The following is a 17,752-nucleotide window of genomic DNA, read 5'->3' on the forward strand; positions in this document are numbered from 1 at the left end:
CATATTACATATCTGCCGTAGATATGTATTTATAGAGCCCTGATTAGAAGACCTTTTGACAAACTGGAAGAAATGCCGCCAAAACTGAATACGTGACGTGAATCATAAATATATCAGCAATTAAACAACATCTTCCATTTCTTTTCACACAATACGTCTCCTTGCAGTATCAACACTAATTCGGCTGACTTTTATATTTGATCCAATTAGTAGATAGTCTGTATTTACACCCTAACGGTGCACAGCTGATAGAAAGGGAATTGTAGTTTTTTTAAGATATTACTGATTTACTGAACTACCTTTCCAACTCCTCATGCTGTTAACTGTTACAGGTCTACGCAGGTTCATGGTACAATGCATAAGCTTCAAATCGAGAGACTGAAACTGTATTTTCCTTTACCGTTCTGTTTTAATTTCACAACAAAGTTAATAGTCATATTATGATGTTTTATTAACTAGACCACTGTTTTTTTAACCCGCACCGCCTAGTGGTTAAAGCACGTTATTGAATTTTGTTGTTGAATACGTTTTATTTGATGAAAACATTTAAAGTAGCCTACACACAAACTAGGGGGAACGTAGAAGGCATGATAGAAATATAGAATAGAAAATATCAAGAAGATACTGTACTGTAGTGATCTCTACAATAAAACAGTTTAGTGCAGGACGTCCAAAGATATTAATAGGAGGATGTGCAAAACAAACAAACTAATAAGGCTTTATTTAAACATTAAATAATACTTTAAGTTAAGGTAAGTTAAGTTAAGTTAAGTTAAGCTTCTTTTGAATAAGAAAAAAACGTTGGGGGTATCAACAGATAAATATGAAGTCTGACAAAGTACTTAACGTCTAATATATTGCATAGTGTAGAGCCGATGAATGGGAGTCGGAGGCGGCGTGTTCAGTATGGAACTCCACACTTTATTATCAAAGAACATTCAGACAGGTTAAGACATTAGCTTATATCTTGTTGTGAAGCTAGCATGAATGAACCTAGCTTCCGGTGCCCTCTCTAACGGGTCCGTGTTGCAACACAATAACCAGAGGTGAATTATGTCCCATCACGTGGCACCACACAAGCCCCCCCAGAATTCACATGTAAAGAAAGTCTGTGCGGCGGGGAGGAACGACGCGCCGACCCCCACGACTCCTGAGCACGGGAGCCGGAGAAGCGTCATCCGCCTGCACGGCCCCCGGAAGAGGAGGGACCAGAACAACAGGTCCTAAATCCGTGACAGGGGTCACAGCCGGGGGGCGTCCCCGTCGCGGAGGTCGAGCCAGCACCACCGGCTGGTCTAAGTCCAGGTGAGCAGCCTTCACCCGGTCCACCGAGACGTGCTCGGCCTTGCCACCCAGGTCGACCACCAGGTGCTTATCCCCGTGCTCCAAGGCCCGGAAAGGCCCATCGTAAGGGGGCTGCAGGGGGCCTCTGTGCGCATCGTGCCGGATGAACACGTGCCCCGCCGAGCGGAGCTCTGCGGGAACCCGGGACACCTGAGTACCGTGCTGGGTAGTAGGGATCGGAGCAAAGGCCTCAGCGGCGTCCTGCAGGAAAGCCCGCTGGGCCGACGCCGACCAGGGAGCCGATGCGTTAGGGAGGAAATCCCCAGGAACCCTCAGCGGCTGACCGTATACCATCTCAGCCGTAGAGCACTGCAGGTCTTCTTTAGGCGCAGTCCTCAGGCCCAGCATCACCCAGGGCAGCTTGTCGACCCAATTCCCGTCCGTAAGGCCGGCCTTGAGGGCCGCCTTCATGGAGCGATGGAACCGCTCACAGAGGCCGTTAGCCTGAGGGTGATAAGCGGTAGTCCTGTGCAGCTTAACCCCCAGACCACTCGCCACGGCGTTCCAGAGCTCGGACGTGAACTGTGAGCCTCTGTCCGAGGAAATGTCTGATGGGGTGCCAAAACGACACACCCACGTCGCAATGAAAGCTCGGGCAATGTCTGCGGCTGACGTTGACACGAGAGGAACCGCCTTCGGCCAACGGGTTGTCCTGTCCACCATGGTGAGGAGTAGGGATCGACCGATATGGCTTTTTCGAGGCCGATACCGATACCGATTATTAGTAATCAAGGAGACCGATAACCGATATTTGGAACCGATATACATTTGCAGTAAAATCAGAAAATCTTGGTGTCAAAATGTAGAATAACACATACTCCAACACAACTCAACACAACTTCTTTGAAATTCATTTAAGCATATATTGTGTTTAATTAACTTTTAAACATCTTACAACTGGTTTCCTCTCTGTGCCCTTTTCTTTAGTGCAGCCATCTGCAATGAGTTAGAGAGAGACAAGAAGTGGGGCTGCAGGCTGACATGCTTAACTAACAATAATGCTTAATTTATTATATCTGTCTATCTAGCATAAAATCCCAATAAGCTGCTAGCAACTGCAAAACACTAGTGCTAGCTAATGTTTTGCAAACTATTAAAAGTGAGGCTATTACAGTAGACCTAACGTTAGTCTAGTAGCCTCACTTCTAATATTTTGCTAAACATTTGCTAAATACATGTTGGCTAGCTAATGAGCTTCACATATCAACCTGAAAAACTGCGAGGCTCCAGTCGCAGCCCCTCCCCTCCGCACCACAGTTACGGCCCCTACACACGGCGGCGTGCGTTACCGCTTGGCGGTGGGCGTGTCTGAAGCTTGGGGATTTTTTACGAACAACGCGACCAACAACCAATCCCGCCCCGGACATACAAAGCAAAGCATTCATGCTACATCCATGCTGGCTAAATATACTGTCTATGCTTGCTAGCTGTCCATTCAAACGAAGTACACTGGATATAAACTCCCCAAACAGGCGAAAACCTACCAGTTTCACCCACTGTCTCTGCCACCTCCCCCCATGCCTGGCTCCTCCGGTTTTTATCCCTGTATGTAAAGAGGGACTGGTCATATAGTACCGCCACGATCATTTTCTCCTCCATTTTTTGACATGGGAAATAACTGCGGTCTGGCTCTCCCAACATACACGCGGTTTGATTGGCTAGCGCTTGTAATGTCAGATTTGCATACGCAGGATTTGATTGGCTGACGCCTCCGTCGAGGCGGCAAAAGTAGAACATTGCTCTACTTTTGCAGCGAGCACCGCGAGAGAAGCTACGCTTTGCTCCCACAATGCAGTTCGGCGAATCGTGACGTCACCCCATTCAAAGTGAATGGGCAGAAGCGTTGAAGCGGCAACGCACGCCGCCGTGTGTAGGCTCCGTTACTCCGCTGCGAGACGCTGCACGCACCCCCAACTCTGACTGACTTCCCGCGTCCCTGTGTAACTGGGAAACTGATAGATTTGGATCATAAGATCGTGGTGTTTTTGCAACTTCAGCATAGGGGATAGGGATGTTTATTGAACTTCGGTTTAACACATGTATGGCTCTGCCGCTCAGCGCTGCTGCTTGCTTCAGTCTGTGTCTGCGTTCTTTCGCACCTGCCTGTAATCTGAGAAGGTCCCGCCTCTCTGGCTGGCTCCCGCCCGGAACATTTTCAGTAATAGCCTATCAGATAGCGCTGTGAGCGGGACATTGATCGTGTACACAGAGTGGTGACTGCAGCCAGAGAAACGGCCGCATCAGAGCCAAAGTTTTATCGGCAATTTGATTAAAAAAAAGCCGATACCGATAATCGGTCAAATGCGGAATATCGGCCCCTAGTGAGGAGGTAGGAAAAACCTTGAGAGGAGGGCAATGGACCAACCAGGTCGATGTTGACGTGGTCAAACCTCCTCTCAGGCACCAGGAAACGCTCCAAAGGGGCCTTCGTGTGGCGGTGCACCTTAGCGCGCTGACAAGCCACGCACTCACCAGCCCAAGTCTTCACGTCCTTTTTCAGCCCATGCCAGATAAACTTCGCGGCCACCAAGCGCACCGAAGGCTTAACGCCGGGGTGTGACAGGCCGTGCACCGCCTCGAACACAGAGCGCCTCCAGCTGGCGGGAACGACAGGCCCGTAGAAACGTCACACAGGAGGGTAATGCCCGCGTCGCCGAACACCACGTCCTCCAAGCGCAGCCCCGCGCCCTCCACCTTCAGAGCCTGGACGCCGGGATCTGTGACCTAGTCCGCCGCCATGCGAGTATAGTCCAGGCCCAACTGGACAGCACCGATGACGACTCTGAAGAGGCAATCAACAACCAGGTTCGACTTGCCAGCCACGTGCTTAATGTCCGTAGTGAACTCTGATATGTAGGACAGCTGCCGCTGCTGACGTGCCGACCAAGGCTCCGCCACTTTTGACATGGCGAAGGTGAGCGGCTTGTGGTCGACAAACGCCGTAAATTCACGGCCTTCCAGCATGAAACGGAAGTGCCACACGGCCAAATAAAGTCCAAGGAGCTCTCGGTCAAAGGCGCTGTACCTGCGTTCTCTGGGCGTCAGCTGGCGGCTGAAAAAGGCGAGCAGCTGCCCACCCACTGCTCGTGCACTGCGCCGACCGCGTAATCCGACGCGTCCGTGGTGATGGAAATGGGAGCCGTAGATGATGGGTGTGCCAGCAAAGCCGCCTGAGCCAACGCGGTCTTGACCTCAGCAAAAGTGACGTCCGCCTCTGCTGTCCAGTTGATCGCCTGGACGGGGGTCTTGCCTTTCAACGCTTCATACAGCGGCCGCATGATGTGTGCAGCCCGGGCGATGAAACGGTGGTAGAAGGTCACCATCCCCAGAAACTCACGGAGCGACAGGGCTGTGAGCGGGCGAGAAAAAGCCGCAACAGCCTCCACCTTCGCTGGCAGAGGTGTCGCACCGCCCTTGGTGACGCGGTGCCCCAGGAAATCAATGTCAGACACACCGAACTGGCACTTTGCAGGATTGATGATTAATCCGTGTTCGTTGAGTCGTGTGAAAAGGGCTCGGAGGTGGAACAGGTGCTCCTGCACTGAAGCGCTGGCGACGAGTATGTCGTCGAGGTAGACAAACACAAACGGCAGGTCCCGCAGCACCGAATCCATCAGGCGCTGGAACGTCTGAGCGGCATTCTTGAGTCCAAAAGGCATCCGCAGGAACTCAAAAAGTCCAAAAGGTGTTATCACTGCCGTCTTGGGAATGTCCAGGGGGTGCATGGGCACCTGGTAGTATCCACCTTGGAAAACACCCCTGTACCGGCCAGATGCGCCGAAAAGTCCTGAATGTGCGGCACTGGATAGCAGTCAGGCGTAGTGGCGTCGTTGAGTCGGCGGTAATCCCTGCACGGGCGGAACCCGCCGTTCGGTTTGGGGACGACGTACAGGGGGGAAGCCCAAGGACTGTCGGAGCGGCGGACAATGCCCAGGCGCTCCATGGTTGCGAACTCCGCCCTCGCCACAGCCAGCTTAGAAGGGTTCAACCGCCTGGCCCTGGCGTAGACAGGAGGCCCCTCGGTAGTGACGTGGTGCTCCACGCCATGCTTAGTGGTAAGCGCAGAGAAGGTGGGTAGCGACAGGTCTGGAAACTCGGCCAACAGTCTGAGAAACGTGTCTGCCCCCGACAGCTGCGCTGCCAAGTGTGCACACGAGGGAAGAAAACGTCAAGGCATCAACCAAACGCCTATTCTTAACGTCCACTAAGAGTCCATGAGCGCACAAAAAATCCGCTCCGAGGAGGGGAAAAGAAATGTCCGCTGTTACAAAATCCCAGCTGAAACGCTGTCCTCCGATGCACAAACACATAGGCCTCACGCCGTACGTGCGAATGGGACCGCCGTTAGCCGTCGTCAATCGCGGTCCGTGCCCACCCCGGGTGACGTCTTCACTCGATGCGGGAACTACGCTCCGTTGAGCGCCCGTGTCACACAGAAACAGGCTCCCCGAAACGCTGTCACTGACGAAGAGGAGCCTGCACGTGCCGCTGACGCTCAGGGCCACTACTGAGTGCCGGCCCCTCCGTTTCCCGGGGGTTTGTAGCTGCACGGAGCGATGCATTTCTTCGCCATTGTCCCGAAACGTGCGTGGTAAAAGCACTCTCCGGTGTCTCCACGCCAGCTCGAAACTGCCGTGTCCGGCCTCCGCCATGCTGTCTTGACTGCAGATGGGCCACTGAGCGTCGCGGCTAACGTCTCTGCACCGGGCTGTTGTGTAGCCAGGAAAAAACGATCCGCTTCCTCAGCCCAGGCACGGGGCTCCGTGACAGGCGTGTTGGCTAGCGCCGTCTGGACCCGGGGAGGCAAGTGACGCAGGAAAATCTCCGTGAATAAAATCCGGGGATCTTCCCCCCCTAGCAGATTTAGCATTTTCTCCATTAGCTGAGATGGCTTGCTATCTCCTAGGCCTTGAATGTCAAGTAACTGGCGGGCCCTCTCCTTAGCAGATAAGCTAAATGTCTTAAGGAGGAGGGCCTTAATCGCCTCATATTTGCCATGGTGTGGGGGGTCTGTGATAAAACCAACCAACCTGGACGACGTGGAGCCTCCTAGCGCTGCTACAACGTGGTAGTACTTCAGGTCCCCGTCACGGACCTGCCGGCAGGCGAAGTGCGCCTCCACGTGTGCAAACCACGCCGCCGTGGCATTCTCCCAAAACTCCGGCAGCTTTACGAAAACATCGCACTCAGCCATGTTCGTTAATTTTCCGGAAACCTTCTCGGAAAAGTCGGGGTCACCAGTGTAGAGCCGATGAATGGGAGTCAGAGGCGGCGTGTTCAGTATGGAACTCCACACTTTATTATCAAAGAACATTCAGACAGGTTAAGACATTAGCTTATATCTTGTTGTGAAGCTAGCATGAATGAACCTTGCTTCCGGTGCCCTCTCTAACGGGTCCGTGTTGCAACACAATAACCAGAGGTGAATTATGTCCCATCACGTGGCACCACAATAGTTTATTTTGGCACTTGACAATCACCTTCCCTGAATTTGACTCAGGTGTAACTAAAGTCTGATTAAAGGGTTGTTTATATTTCACATCATTAATCAGAATCTGCAAAGTAACTACAATAAATGTAGTGTAGTAAAAATACCAGGTTAACCTCTGAATTGTAGTGGAGTAGAACAAAGTAGTACACATGCTGATGTAACAAAAACATTTCCCAACTTGGGATCAATAAAGCATATCTTAAATTATCTTATCTTATGATGATCGATGGCTACTGCCATATTTGCAAAATGTGCCTCTGAACCTTGACAAGTGCATGTTTCAGGCTTATCAATTAACAACAGGAGGGGTCACAGACATAAGACCAGCTGTTCAATAAAGCTATTCTGACCTTAGCTATCATGTGGGTATATTAATGCTGCCCATTATGGACACAAGCTACTTTCACCCATGTATTGTATGTTTTAAATTTGATAACACCAATGTGTTTCGTATCCCCTAAACCTCCAGGGATGTATACAGTTTAATACTGGCAACTTCTAATTGTGGGAAATACGAAAACGTCTTTTAAAACTACAATTCCCAGTAGATAGATAGAACATGTTGCGAAACACACAATAGCCAGCATGTGTAGTTCTGGGGGGGAGGGCTGGGATGGACCGTCCAAGTCCAGTTTTGGATAGTCTGCCGTGGTTCCATTCCATTTCAAAGAGCTGTTTGACACTCGGCGTAACCTTGTCATAGTGCTGCTCCTAGCGTCACTAGTAAGGCTTATGTGCTAACTAGTCGGACAAAAGTGCCACTAGTTGCTGAAAAAGAGTGACTAGTGTAATGTTTTATTTGAATGGCTCGACATGGAAGCTGCCGCATATAGGCCTACACGTTCTCCTGGCAAGACCTCAAATCACCTTCGTAATATCTATCATAACTATAGATCCTACACATCCACTGGACGTAGATTACAAAAGTACAATATACACTTCTCGCTAGGAATCTAATCAAAAAGCATTTTAATGGCCAAACTATTCCACAATTTAGGATTTTCCAGAGAGGGTTATTTGTGAATAAACGACCCTCCGGAGCGTTTGCAATCAACGGGAGCATGTTGTTTCTTACACGACCACTAGAGGTGCTACACTTTAAAACGTGACTCTGGGTCGTATTAAGCTGCTGAACAATCGAACTATTTGATCGTTTTTTGTGGGAATTTTTGATCCAGCAGTAATGGCTTTGGTACGATGAACCAGCTTTAGATGAGGTGTAACACGTTGCTAAGCAGGAGGCCTTCTTAAATAGGTCCGTCTAAAAGTTAGCATGGGTTATTATTAGCCAAAGAGTAACTATAGAGTGCAAGCTATGACATCATCTCTGTCTGCACATTGAGCTCAGTTCAAGAATCCTTCTTCCTTCTTATCCTACATTTCTCATTATTCTTCTATGATGCTCCTATACATCAATGTATATGCCTTGTTGAGTAAAATGATCAGAAAATAATTGACCTTGCAGTATACTGTGAATATAAAACCCATGTAACATTCTGCATCGTAATTATTTTTGAGCAAAAACACACTGAAGCATGGGCAGTCAGAAGGAGTGTGAGGGGCGGGACTTTGACTCTCAGTAAACATGCAAACAGAGAAAGAAAGTGCCACACCCTCCCCAATAAGAAACAAGAGAGTTATCGTCTGCATGTGTTAAAAAGAACCATTATGGTCTATGATGGACATAAACAATATCACTTTTTGGACATCTTCTTTTCAGTACGTTTTGCATTTTGCAATTTAAAGACTCTCCCTTGATCTACAAAATATATCCTTTTCTTTCCAAGACATTTTTCATACACTCCCTAATGTTGTTACGAATAAGGAAGATAACATGTAGATAATACAAACTGTGTTTGTTGTTCTACAAGATTTGTGTAGTTTTGATTCAATTTTGCATGAAGTTTTGTATGACCAAAAGATTGCATACTGTATAGGAAATAATTAGTATATAATGCATGTTTCTGCATTATAATTTAATATATTTATATCTTTTAATAATAATAGGTAATCGGCATGATTTTGAGCACTTTCTTAATGAAAATGTACGAAATATTTAATTATTAGCCCAGAAAACCCACCCAAGAATAATTAAAGACGTGTTGCCACCTTTATGTATTTGTTTTTAATTGCACCCATCACAAGTCCATATTATGTACAATATTACACAACCCCCTAATAGTTTTAATATGAGCAGAAAAATACACATCCTGTGTAATGTCACTCACCATATAGGTGTGTTCTGATTTTTACCAGTCTTTTATAGATTCCATTATAAGTATTTATGTGAGTATTTAGCTTAGGACAGGCAGGGGCGTTGTGATAGTTCCTGACTGAGCCATCCAGTCCATGAACTGCCTCTCCTCCGTCCTCTTGCCCATCGTCAGGATCCCTGCGGCCTGGTTTCTGGAGTCCTGGAGGAGCTGGTGGAGGCGGCTCTGGAGGCGATGCTCGTCCTCCCTCCGTTTGCCCAGAGTGAGGATACCAGCAGAAGTGTCCCCTGTGAGGGGTCTCCCAAGGTTATTGGTGCTGGGGCTACACAGAAACATGTAGAGGCGACAGGAGTGGGCCGGCTGTCTGCAGCACTCAGACATGCTGTGAGCCTCACAGGCCAGCTGAGACAGCAGCAGCATCACCACCAGCACCAGGACCTTCTGCAGGGAAAACCAGATCAGTTAACACCCAATACACCAATACAAGAATATAGTATGTTGGCAGGGAAAGCTATAAAATGATTTATTTATCTGCATGTCTTTCAAATGTTAAGTATTGTTATGGCTTACATCATGTTAAAAATGTTGCTGGTTAAATCTTAAGCGATGAATCACAGAATTTCAAATGAAAATGTATTCTTAAAATACTAAATTGGTCTAAATTCAAAGATATACTGAGTATCACCATGAGCAACTATGATGAAGTGGTATCGTACCAAACACTTTTTTAATCCCTTCTTAAAGGATATGACTCACTGAACTTTATACGCATGCTTTAACCTTAATCTCTCATACAACATAAACAAAATCATATCAAGCTGAAATGATGTTAACAGCATTCACATGTGGGCATAGTCATGCCTTTGCCTAAATCCCAAACGTTTGTTTTATACAAATAGAGACATAAGATCACAGAGCCTATAGCCTATACTCATTTGTAACCCTTATCATTAGACATAAAGGACGCTATAAATAAAGTAATTACAATTATATTATTAGGGAAATTATAATAAAAACATTGCTTCCCTTTGACTACATGCCTGATCAGCTTTGTGGGTTTTAAAATTACTCAGTTATGATCCATTGATTGAATATAGAAAAATATATTTTGTTATGATACTCGCCCTGCAAAAACCTGCCAATGCAACCCAAGCCCTGTGGTTTCAATCATAAAATGCTCGATTGTAATAAAATAAAATGTAAATGTTGTATAATGCATCAAACTTAAGGACACACAACAGATTTGATGAGGATATAAAAGGGATGCATAAGAAAATGAACAGTAAAGACCCCAAACAAACTCAGAAATGTAAGCAACCTTAGGCTAGTTTAAAGAACACACACATTTGTGATATCAAACAAATCAACCACTGAGTTTTAAATAAAAAATCTAGCTCTTACCCTGTTAGACGTCTGCATCCCAGCTTTCTGCAAGTTGGAGGGGAACCAAGGCATCTCGTGGCTTGTGTGGAGGGTAGTCTTCTACTCTTCTCATGTCCAAGGCCTTTTTATGGTTCAGCGGTGTCCGAGCCAAAAGACGTCATCCAAGCCAACAAAAACCATGACATCTTATCACCAATTGTGTGCTTTGCTCATTTGAAGGATGGATGTCACGTTTGACGCCATAATTAGTCTTCTGCAGCCGACCGTCTCCAAGGCACTTCTCTGGACCTTTAATGAGCTACAGGTATGTCTTTGTGGCCGCATGCCAACGTTTTACGACGACATATCTTTGTGATGACTGGTGAGAGATGGAAGTCAATTAGCTAATGTGTACTACAAGTTCTAAAAATATAAATATATAAACAGCCCAGATGCCCTTTTCAAAATGCTAATGACAAGCTCATTCGGAAGTCATGCTAATGAGGTTCCATTGGCTTTATTCTCACATACAAAAGGTCTATACTGACGCATCAGGACCTGTTTTTGTGTTGTTCCTTCAGAGATTTCACCAGTGGGCTGAACGAACACTTGATACATCCAACCAACAAATAAAAAGACCCTAAAACCTTAAGAATTATTTGTTTTTAAAATAGCTTGTAACTCTTACCGACTACCAGCACTTTAATAAGTTAACACAACCGGATAACTAAAAGAAAGAAATGATTGACTTGTTGTTTTTCATCTTTTCATCTACAGATCCTCATTCACTTATTATATGTTGCCATCTTATGGACAACGGGAAGCATTGCTCGACATAAACACACTCATTCATTCTAAAAGAGTGGCATCCTTCTGATTTATTGATAGGAAAATCATTTTAGATAAAGAGAATGAACAGTGTATCATAGTGCATAAGAAGCAATCAATACTAGCTTTTGGAAAGCTTCGTTGATTGCTTTAGATCCGCTGTGAAAGCTGCTTTTAAAATGTTTTCAAGCGCTGCTGACATTTGTTTGAACGCAATTAAAAAGTGACTTACCTCCCAGTCACTGTCTGAGATTATTTTCAGGCAAATATAATTCCAGGTACTGATTCAAATATTGCTGAAATTCAAGTATAATGGGCAGATAATACAGATAATGGGCATTAGCATGAAGGGGAATACATTAGAATTGGCAGTATGCTCATTTAAAAGTCATCAAAGACAAATGAACAACAGGAGACAGGATAAACAATGAAGCCAGTTTTAATGGGCCACTTTCAGGAGCTCTCACAGAATCCACACTCACTTCGCAGTGAAACACACATCAGGTTATTGTCTGACCCTGGAGCTGTGGCGCTGACCAGTTATCCCTCGCTCTGCTCCTACATGCACTGGTTGTCCTTATCCGCACCACAGAACAACAGGAATCAAATCACTGTATATGTGGAAGTAATGTTAAAAAAAAGAATATCAATAGAACTAACAACAATTATTATAATATCAATCATTAATGTCTGTGTCTGCAATAATTAATATAGCAATATATGTTCCCTTCGCACATTTTACATACATTTTACATCTAGATTCACTTTATTTTGTGTTTTTATTGACAGCAGTACCATATTCTGGTTGACCTCCGACCTCTAACAGGCAGGGGTCAGGTATTCCAGTTGCGATTGGCTGGTGAGCTGTGCCACTTACGGAGGTGGGCTAGCTCCACCCTGGGGACCAAAACACTGACTCACGTAACGTCACACACACAGCCCCTGGGGAGGAGACAAGGAGACCCTGTGGGGAGAGTCCAGGAATGCTGAAGAACTGAAATCCCATGGAATGACACCGGAGATGTGTGGGACTCGATGGACAACAGCATTGGATGCGAGAAGAGCATCGATGTGACTGAACACATCAGCAGCTGCAGATGGTTTCTATGTTGGCTCTACAGCTTCCTGGTTTGTGCTAAAAAGGACATCTGTGACGCCTACAGAGCTTAGCCTACTCAAGCTGCTCTATGTTGTGCACTTAAAATTAACATGGTTTCCTCGTCGTCAAAAGGAGGGTTTGCACTTAGCATGACGTCTACGATCGAAGAGAAGGAGTGTGAGCATTAAAAAAATAAAAGCTCAAAGACATGCCGAGGAGTCTCTGGAAATGAAAAGGCAAATTTGTGGCAGAAAGTGCCAATGTGAGGTAAAGCCTGTACCAACAGAGCTAGAGTACATCATGAAGGGGCATGTAACTAGCAGTGCCCAGAGAGAGACAGGGATATCTAACTGATCCAACTTCAAAACATTCCTTTGCAGAAACACACGACAGGTTTGTCACCAGCTGTTACCCTTTTGTATGGAAGCCCTGAGAGGATAGGAACAAATCTGTTAGTGCATTTTCTAATTATGATCTGACAATTTATTCTACTTTGTTTATGAGTTAAGAACAGGTTATCAAGGATTATTTATTTGTAAGTTCCTTTAACACTATTTACTTAAAAAAATTACATTTCCTTTATATTTGTGAAACAGGTGAGGTGAGAATTTTTTTTTTGGCATGTCAAACTGTTTTTGTTAAGGATAAATTCTGCTGTGTTTTTTGTTGTCATATTCCTTTGACTACAACAGTGTACCACTACCACATGTTATACATAATACTTAAAGCATTCATGTCTTCTCCCAGGTAAGGTTTTGTCTGTCTAATCAAAACAATGTGTCAATAAGATTAAATTACATTTTCAGCCGGAAGAAAGAAATGAGAGTAACGTTACACAACTTGTTACATTTTGTGTTAAAATTGCATAGAGAAAACATACCTGGTAGAAAACATGAATGCTTTGAGTGCTATTTAAAACATATAATAGAGCAGTTCAGCCTCGTGTGGGTTAAACGAGTATTACAAGAGCAAAGACATAAGAAATTATCCTGATCAAAATAAAAAGTTGAATACACTTATTTTAAGTCGCTTTTGATAAAAGCGTCAGCTAAATGAAATGTAAAAAAATGTTGCCTAGCGAAACATTTAGTGTAACCTATATTTACTACTAAAACCTGGCAACAAAGGAACTTTCAGAACCTATGTAGATTATGCTGACAAAATGTCACCAGATCACTAGAACTGTTTTCGGCCTTTCCAGGCTTCCGTACATTTGGCTTTTCACAAGAGAGAAAACAGAAGAGACCTCAACTTCCTGGCTCAGATAAAATATATTTTCCACATCCATGACAGAGAGAAGTAAAAATGTCTTTCCAGTTTAGAGATGTGTGATTGCAGTGTGAGGTCTCTCTTTCTTCTCTCTTTCAGCCCTAACTGAAACCCGTTCAGACCTGCGTCTCGCTTCTAACACGGCGAGTCTTCCTCCCCAGCATCATCTCTTTATTTCTCTCAGCCAATTCCTCCATGTCCTTTTCATTAATGCCCCCCTTCTTTTCCACTACATCCTTCTGCTTCCCCATCTCTGTCTTGCCCTCCCTGTCTCTCTTTGGGTAGGATTCTCTGCTGGCACAGGCTGCGGGTCAGCAGGATCCCACAGGGTCGTCTCTGACCAGCTCTTTGTCAGAGACGCCCTCCGGAGTTCCTGCTGCCCTCTGCTGCTGGCTCTGAAACTGAAACTGGAGCTGGGTTAGGGGCGGAGGTTGGGTGTAGGCCGGTGGTTTTGAAAGAGTTTGAACCAAAGGGAGAGCTGGCAGCTGGGGGTGTTGCTGGGGATGTTCCTGGGGAAGGGGATGGTGATAAGCCTGAGGTGCTGTTGGGGCTGGGGGCTGGGTTTGGGGCGGGTGAGGTGGAGGAGGCTGGGTCTTGGCCTGTGGCTGTGTCTGCTGCTGCGGCGGGCGGAGAGGATGGTGCTGGAGCTGTGGGGAAGCTGCTCCGTTCTTACTGAGGCCACAGGACTGGGCGGCACAGTGGATCTGACGCAGGTTGTCCAGCGCCTCGCTCTTAGCGTGCTTCAGCAGGTCTGCCTGGCCCTGAGATTGAGAGAGAGAGAGAGAGGGGAGACACAGAGAGACACTGCTTGGTTATCAACACATATCAGGTTATAGGGTGACAAAAAAAGCAGGAAACACCTTTGATATACATTACCTCATGATAGCTTAGTGTGCGAGTTAGATAGCTAGAGCGAGTTCTGTGTTACCATATTGGCCTGGTCTGTTTAAAAAATATATAATTGAATCCCTAAAGGACTTTTACCCTGTTGATTAAAATGAAAATAAAGGCAAATATCAGTTAAAAGTGTTATAGGTCGTACAGTATCTACAAGATATATACAGAATAAGTAACACCATTTCTTTATTGGGACAAACACATTTTTGTGTTTCAACATTCAATATCCACAAATATTAAAACAGAAAACACTTGTTTCTAATATTGTCTGTAGCTGCTGGATAAAAAAGAAGACGAAGGAAGGCCTTTCATGTGTCGGTAGTAGCTCAGTCTGTAGGGACATGGCTTGGGAACCGGAGTTTCGCCGGTTCAAGTCCCGATAAGATACAAAAATACGGTGTGTGGACTGGCACTGGTATGATATAATTTATGAAATCTTTGTAAAACATTTACATGAACATTGCAGCGAATTTGGCAGAACATTCATATTTTGCCCAAATCAACCTCCTTTTGTTATTTTTCATTGATTTTATTTTTATTTATTTATTTGTATCTCAAATGAAAAACACTTGATATTCTATAATGTCATTGTTAAAATCTAAAAAAAGATATATTATTCTTTAATGTTTGTATATGTATTGTACTGCTGATGTAAAGGGAAACATTTATTCCATGGTGCATTAACTCATAAGATGCAGTAGGGGGCAGTATCAAGCCACAGAAGGAAGGCCTTTGGTTGTCTGCCAGCCCTTCATACTTCTTCTCAGCTGGTGGATAGTGCTGTCATATGGTGATAATGTTATACTACAGTTCTAGTCTTTATTTGGGAGCACCCTAGAGACGAATTCCTGCCATATGTGGAGGAAGTGGTCAGGGCAGGCATCCTGCTTTACAGCACTGTCAAGTCAATGTGGGCTGCTGCCATGGCTGCCTGCCACCTTAAGCTAGCCGTCTCTGCCATGTGGAAATGTGGTCGACTTCTCCACAGGCAGGACATTTATATGTGTGAGAGGTGCTTATATTATTAGAACTGGCCAAAACAAAAAAAGGAATCTGACCACATGCCTGCCACACCCCCCCTCTCTTTCCGCCTGTCTTTACTCCGACATCCCTTTAATATCTGTTCACAGGCACGTTTTGATCTGTGAACCTGAATACTTTCCCTCCCTCCCACTGAACTTTACTCTGGACTCTCTGGACTGGTTTGACCCGCTGTGACATCCACCTGAAGAGGCAGAAGTTGACCGCTCTGCACCAGACTTTACTGAAAATGGTAACATCCAGGCACAACAGTCTGACATACTGTAGAAAGAGTAAAGGTGCTGCCCTGCACTCAGCGCTTTATTCCCAGGTGATGTTAATACGCTGCAAGTGGCCTTTTACCTGAGCCACTCCGGCACGCAACATACGAGCAAGAATAAGTCAAATGCTTGAAAAAAAAAAAAAAAACTTGAATTATGTAAGTCATGACTCACCAGGCATAAAATAAGACAGCGAAAAGCTGGTTCTGTGCTGCCAGAGCCAAATCACGATGGCACTCGTATTTGAGTACATTCACCCTTACAGCTGGCCTCAAGCTCACCACAGGGGGCTAAGCATGAGCAAGAGCAAATCCCCTTGCTATATCCTCATTAAAATCTCTCCTTATCGCCTACTTATTTATCAAAATCAGTCCATCCCCTTGAAAGAAGCCTTTATTGTGGACTATTTTAAGGTTTTCTATCTAGATAAAGTGGTACGGAAGCGAACATCAGCGAGAGTGACAGCTATGGTTCACAATTGATGGCCTCTATAAATTCCCTTCTTGAACATATAACTAAACTCAAGAGTGAAACAGAATAAATCATTTCTTGTCAGAATAAAAGGGGCCTTAGTCATGGTGAAAAATCGCAGCTACTTTAGCAGATTAGTTATATAACAAACTGCCTCAAACAATAGTTAATTACAGTAAAAACTGACAATAGGGAGACAGCTAGAGTCCATGTTTTCGGAGCCTGTTTTTCTTCTCAAAATGTAACTCAGTATGCTTCACAGCCTCTCTTTCTGTCGCTCTGTTGTTGCTTTTCTCTTGACAGCAGGTACGATGAGTGACAGGTATGACTAGTAGAAATGGGCAAATACCCTTATTCACCATGACAGCTTTGATCTGACTGTAACGGTCAAATTAATGTTGTTAAGGTGGTTTTGGAAACAGGGATAATACACATTCTCTCGCTCTATCTTCCTCACAGCTTCCCCGCCATCTACCAGCGAGTGTTTCCAGGATCTGGAGAGGATGACAAGTGAAATAATTCTGCATGGCTGCCAGCCTTGGCATAACACGCACCAGGCTCTCACCAAATGTTTAGTATGAGACACGGCTTACAACTGAAGAATGGGAGGAGGAGGAAGAGGAGGAGGAGGGGTAATGTGCTCGCCAAGATGCATTCATGTTGAGAATGTGGATATTAAAAAAGATGGACGAATGAGGGTAGTGTGTGTTTGGAGTGACAGTGCAGGGATGAGAGGAGATCTGAGCTTAGGGGTGATGGGTATAACTGGGGGTGGGGGTAGCAAAGGGGATTATGTTCACGGGTCCACCTGTTGCTCTACTTAAGCACATGGTTTCCCAATTCTAGAGGGTGCAATGAAGCTTAATTAAGATAAACCGTGGTGCAGCACAATGTTATTTGCTGTATGTGTGAAGAGCTACAAAAGTTAGCACTGATTTATTAGAGCTATATCCATTACCTTGACTACTTTGAAATACTTTTAAGGTTTTAATAATACAACAATTATTCATTTATCAACCTTCTGCTTCCTGCGCCCTAAAATCAGCATTTGCAGCTTTTAATAATTCACTGTTTTATATCATTTTAATTAAATGTATTCAGATATGGAGACTGTTGGAATAAAACAAAAAATGTTGCACTGATTTCTGGGAATTTTTAAAACAAATGTGTTAAATTGTATATAAATCAGTAGAGCAGCAACAATTGGTTGACTAATCCATTCGTTAATTGAAAGAAAAATAATCATTAAATAACTATTTCGATAAGCAACAGCGTATTTTTCCATGCAAAACGCCATAAAACCCTGTTTCCAGCTAACAAAAACAAGACATTCAAAGACAATCACCTTGTATTTTATATATTAGGATGGACATTTTTTATATCTTTTTATATTTTTAAGACAAAACAATGAATCTGCAGAGTATTACATAATGGAATCAATCATTAAATGGAGCCCTATTAATCAGGTCATCGATCA

The 17,752-nt window shown here is 44.8% G+C and overlaps 2 protein-coding genes across 2 annotated transcripts in view; both read right to left on the bottom strand.

Moving 5' to 3' along the window:
- Window positions 1-9,013: 9,013 nt before the first annotated feature.
- hcrt (hypocretin (orexin) neuropeptide precursor) lies at window positions 9,014-10,523 on the bottom strand. Its single transcript, XM_034220320.1, has 2 exons — window positions 10,450-10,523; window positions 9,014-9,489 (listed from the first exon to the last, which is right to left on the bottom strand). The coding sequence occupies exons 1-2, from the start codon at window positions 10,501-10,503 to the stop codon at window positions 9,130-9,132; spliced, it is 414 nt and encodes a 137-aa protein (XP_034076211.1). The 5' UTR covers window positions 10,504-10,523; the 3' UTR covers window positions 9,014-9,129.
- Window positions 10,524-11,659: 1,136 nt separating this feature from the next.
- The window catches only part of si:ch211-210g13.5 (inactive phospholipase C-like protein 2), an 81,303-nt gene continuing 75,210 nt past the window's right edge, over window positions 11,660-17,752 (bottom strand). Inside the window, exon 6 of the mRNA XM_034220307.1 lies at window positions 11,660-14,367. Within this exon, the coding sequence (XP_034076198.1) occupies window positions 13,918-14,367 (450 nt within the window). The 3' untranslated portion in view covers window positions 11,660-13,917. The remainder of the gene's footprint in view (window positions 14,368-17,752) is intronic.

The sequence above is a fragment of the Gymnodraco acuticeps genome, unplaced genomic scaffold (genome assembly GCF_902827175.1).
Source record: "Gymnodraco acuticeps unplaced genomic scaffold, fGymAcu1.1, whole genome shotgun sequence".
Lineage (NCBI taxonomy): Eukaryota > Metazoa > Chordata > Actinopteri > Perciformes > Bathydraconidae > Gymnodraco > Gymnodraco acuticeps.